Raw genomic sequence first — 4,383 nt, 5'->3', positions numbered from 1 at the left:
TCATGTTGTCAAGCAACGACGAAGATAATGGCGGAAACAGAGGCAACGGAAGCGGAGGAGAGAATGGAGGCGGAAACGATGACTGCTTCAGGACCGAATTTACAAGAATCTTCGGCGACGACGATGACTACACAGGGCCTGACCCCATGATCAATAGGCTTTCCCGAGTGGGGTGGAAATCGGTCACTGAAGATATGTATAGTGACTAGATTTTAGTAAGTTTTAGATTCAGTTAATTTAGTTGACTTTTTTGTTGGTTGATGACAATGTGAAATTTCATAAATTGGTGTCGAATTTTGGTTAGTACGTTTGTTTGAATTGAATCTGTGTTCATCATATCCGAATTTGCGTTTTACTTTGTTAATTTACGAGAACGGCTAGAAGCAGCCAAAATTTGGAGTACAATTACTCCACTAACATTTGCTCCGCGGTTTACTCCACTAATTTTTAGGGGGTCGGCAAGAGAAGTTGCATGCGCTCGAGCCTGAAACCTGACCCCTCACTTGCTTGGAAGAAACGTAAATTTTGTAAACCGGAACTTTTTCGGGTTTAAGCCAGAAAATTTCCCATAAATTCAAGGGTCGGAATGACGAACCAATCGCTCGTTGCCGAGGCAGGGCACACAACTTTTTTTAGCAATGTTTTACAGCTAATTTTAGGATCAATTTTTTAGGGCAGTCCAAGCGGGGCCTGAAAGATAGGCATGCCTCGTCTGAGTGGAGTGCCAAGTGGGCAGGCATAGTAAGATTAGTTCGTTACTTTTGTTAGATTTTTATTTTTAGTTTTGTTTATATTTCAAAATTTTAAATACATATATTCCAAAATAAATCTACATAATTTTTAAAAATGTTCATTGCATGTTAAAAAACTGCCTGTGGAGTGTAAAAAATTCATCCAACTTTAAAAAATATATTGATACCATTCACAAAAATGTCCGTAATATTTTAAAAATGTTCACACAACTTCTACAACCTGTCCCCATTGCTGCTGCCACGTACTGCACCACTACATCTTCTCTTCTGTTAAGGGAGATATGACGGCAGTTGGGATGGAGGGGTGCTTCTGTCAGTTTAGGGACACATCCCTCTTGGCGCCCTGATTGGGTGGAAAACAGGCGAGAAATTTAGCGCCCTTCTATGGGATTGGAGGGAGTAACACATATCTACTATTTATGTTTTTCTAGAGTAACATGTACTATTTATGTGTAACACGTATTTAGGTAGATTTTGTTGTGATGGACGAGACATATGGGGTGTGCCATAGCCCATACCCCATATATACATCCTTTTATGCAAGACCTAGATGTAAACTTCAACATGGTCATGCTTCGTTTAAGACTACAAAATGTATTAGCTTTGTCCTAAGTCAACCTTTTAAGTTTGAAGTAGTTTATAGCAATATTCTATAATAGCAAAAAAGTATATTATAAAAAAAATATTTCATAGAGGATTCAACGTAAGTAACTAGTTGTTGAAGATGTTGGTACACTTTGTATCAATTTGATGAAACTTAATGAAGTTCGACTCATTACAAAGCTAGACCTTCTTATTGTTTGAAACGGGGGAAGAGTTGTACTTAAATTGATGTCATATATAAAGTTTACTAGTATTACTAATGCATGAATTATTAGTATTTCTAATGCATGAATTATTCCGCTCCAAATTCAGGAATCTACTTGCAATTTTTAGTTCTTGGTGTTCAAATGGTTTTCCACATTTCAGTTTAGCACTATTTGCTAATGTGTGAAATCTTGCGTTACAATATGGGCAGGTACCTTATTGTCATAGATGATATATGGGACATACAACATTGGGAAGTGATCCGATGTGCTCTAGCTTATAATCATTATGAGAACAGAGTAATCACAACAACCCGTGATCACGACGTTGCACGTAAAGTTGGTGGCGCCTATGAGCTTAAACCCCTCCCTGATGAGACATCCAAAATATTATTCTTTGGAAGAATATTTGGTATTAATAATGGCTGTCCAAATGATTTGGTCGAAGTATCTGAAACTCTCCTCAAGAAATGTGGTGGTGTGCCATTGGCTATCATCACCATTGCTGGTTTATTGGCCAGTCGGGAAGGGAATAAAAGGGAGTGGAACAAGTTGTGTGATTCTATCGGTTCTGGACTTGACAACAGTCCTGATGTGAAGAAGATGAGAAAGATATTGGCCCTTAGCTATCACCATCTACCTATCCATCTAAAAACTTGCTTGCTGTATCTGAGTATATTTCCTGAAGACTACATTATTCAAGGAGACAGATTGATATGGAGGTGGATATGTGAAGGTTTTGTTAATGGGGTACAAGATGAGGACTTATTTGAGCTTGGTGAGAGCTACCTCACGGAGCTCATAAACAGAGGATTGATCCAAGCGGTGGACTCCTATATGTATGTCAGGACAATGGATTGCCGTGTGCATGACTTGGTTCTGGAATTTATCAGCTCCATTTCTATTGAAGAAAACTTTTGTACTGTATTGCATGATAAGAAGGGCAAATCAGCTGCGATAACAAGCAAGGTCCGCAGGTTATTTCTGCAACTCCAGGATGTTGAGATGCCTCAGGGGAGATTGATATTGTCCCACATGAGGTCACTTACTATGTCGGGCTACTGGGTTGACAAAATGTCGTCCCTTTCTTTTTCCCCTCAATTACGTGTATTGGATTTGGAGGAGTGCTATCCTGAGGAGCAACGCGATAAATTACTTGAGCATCTCGGGAGTTTATGCCAGTTGAGATATCTTGCGTTGGGACATACATACCTCGGTGAGCTCTTATTGCCGATCCAAATTGGGCAGCTAAAAAATCTGATATGCTTAAGAGTTGGCAGTTGCTCCAAAATCAAATTCAGGCCAGGTGTGGTTAGGGAACTGGAGTATCTGCAAGAGTTGTCAATGATCAGTTTGTCTAAGTCTCTGCACGTTGCCAAAGAGCTAAGGCATTTGACTAAACTGAGGGTTCTTGGTATCTCTTTCGAAGAAACGCCTGACGAGAGCTTGAAGGGTTGGCTTTTGGAGTCTCTATGTCACCTGGAGAATTTGCAGAGCTTAATTGTGAGAGGCAGCTTTGATTTCTTAGGGGAAGGCTGGACATCCCCTCCTCGCAACCTCTGTAGATTTGATTCATCATTCGGATTCTTCTCCTATCTGCCGTCGTGGATCAGCCCGTCAAATCTTCGGGAGCTCTCTATCATAGATATCGGGTTGGGCCACCTGTGGCAGGAGGATCTTGACATACTTGGTTCCTTTCCAGTTCTTCAATCCCTCCAGTTGCGTTACTACCAGAACATCTGGGATGAAAGAAGGGAACAATGGCCGGTGATCAGTGCTGGTACTTTCCAGTGCCTGCGGGACTGTCAGTTGGGGATACTTCCCATGGGGTGGAATATGTTCTCACCAGGAGCTATGCCCAAGGTACATAGGCTTGAATATTATTGTTACGTTGACGATGTAGATTTGGCAAACCTCCCATCTCTCCATGATAGCTTGGGCTTGGAGAACCTCCCTTCTCTCCAGGAGCTCCATGTTGGCTTCAGAGAATTCACCCATGGGTCCGTCACCCGAGAAGCATATGACAAAGCGGAGGCTGCAATTAGGTGTGCAGCAGACAACCATCCCAACCGCCCCACCCTTCACTCTTTCATGTCGTTCTTCCCATGATGGTCGAGCAACTCGGCATCCGCATAGTTTCCTTGTTGTATGCATATCTTAACTCTGAAGTGGAACTGTGTACCTATGTAGTGTGTTGCGTGAGCACTGCTTTTCTTCTATTGTAATGCTACAATTTTTGTACATTTGTGTACTTCTTTTTAAAGAGAGGCAAAAGATTTGCCTCATTCATTAAATAAGAGGAATAGAGTTTATGGTCGTGTTACAACACTGACAGCACCGTAACAACCAAAAAAAAAGTGACCAACTACTCTCCCGTCATCAAGTATCTCAACTTTCTAGCACCCGCAGTTACCCAAAGCCTTCCGTGTATGTTTTGTTCTACAAATTTTCTACGTTTCGTACGTGGAACATCCCCTGTATGGAAGGCTTGTGAAGCACCATGCCCTTCCTTGGTCTGTGCATGTTTGAGAATCTTATCGAGCTGCCCAAGATCTCACAGTTTACTTTTGTGCTGACATCTGTAGGACAAGCGAAAAAGGGACGAAAATTAACAAATTATTATTCCCTCCGTTCCATAATGTAAGACGTTTTTGACACTACACTAGTGTTAAAAAACGTCTTATATTACGGGACGGAGGGAGTAATAACCATCAGCCCCCAGCAAGTGCATGGTAGCCACAATGTCGCAGCGACAAGGAGGTATATCAGGATTTGCAGCAAACACAGCAAAGGCAACAAAACGGAGTTCCTGACAACGCACGTCA

The 4,383-nt window shown here is 41.6% G+C and overlaps 1 protein-coding gene across 1 annotated transcript in view; it reads left to right on the top strand.

Moving 5' to 3' along the window:
- Nucleotides 1–3,870, top strand: part of LOC123146340 (disease resistance protein RGA5) — an 8,051-nt gene extending 4,181 nt beyond the window's left edge. The window contains exon 6 of the mRNA XM_044565989.1: nucleotides 1,771–3,870. Coding sequence (XP_044421924.1) covers nucleotides 1,771–3,667 — 1,897 coding nt within the window. The 3' untranslated portion in view covers nucleotides 3,668–3,870. The remainder of the gene's footprint in view (nucleotides 1–1,770) is intronic.
- The last annotated feature ends 513 nt before the right edge of the window (nucleotides 3,871–4,383 follow it).

The sequence above is a fragment of the Triticum aestivum genome, chromosome 6D, assembly GCF_018294505.1.
Source record: "Triticum aestivum cultivar Chinese Spring chromosome 6D, IWGSC CS RefSeq v2.1, whole genome shotgun sequence".
Classification (NCBI taxonomy): domain Eukaryota; kingdom Viridiplantae; phylum Streptophyta; class Magnoliopsida; order Poales; family Poaceae; genus Triticum; species Triticum aestivum.
This window is presented reverse-complemented; position numbering and strand designations above follow the sequence as displayed.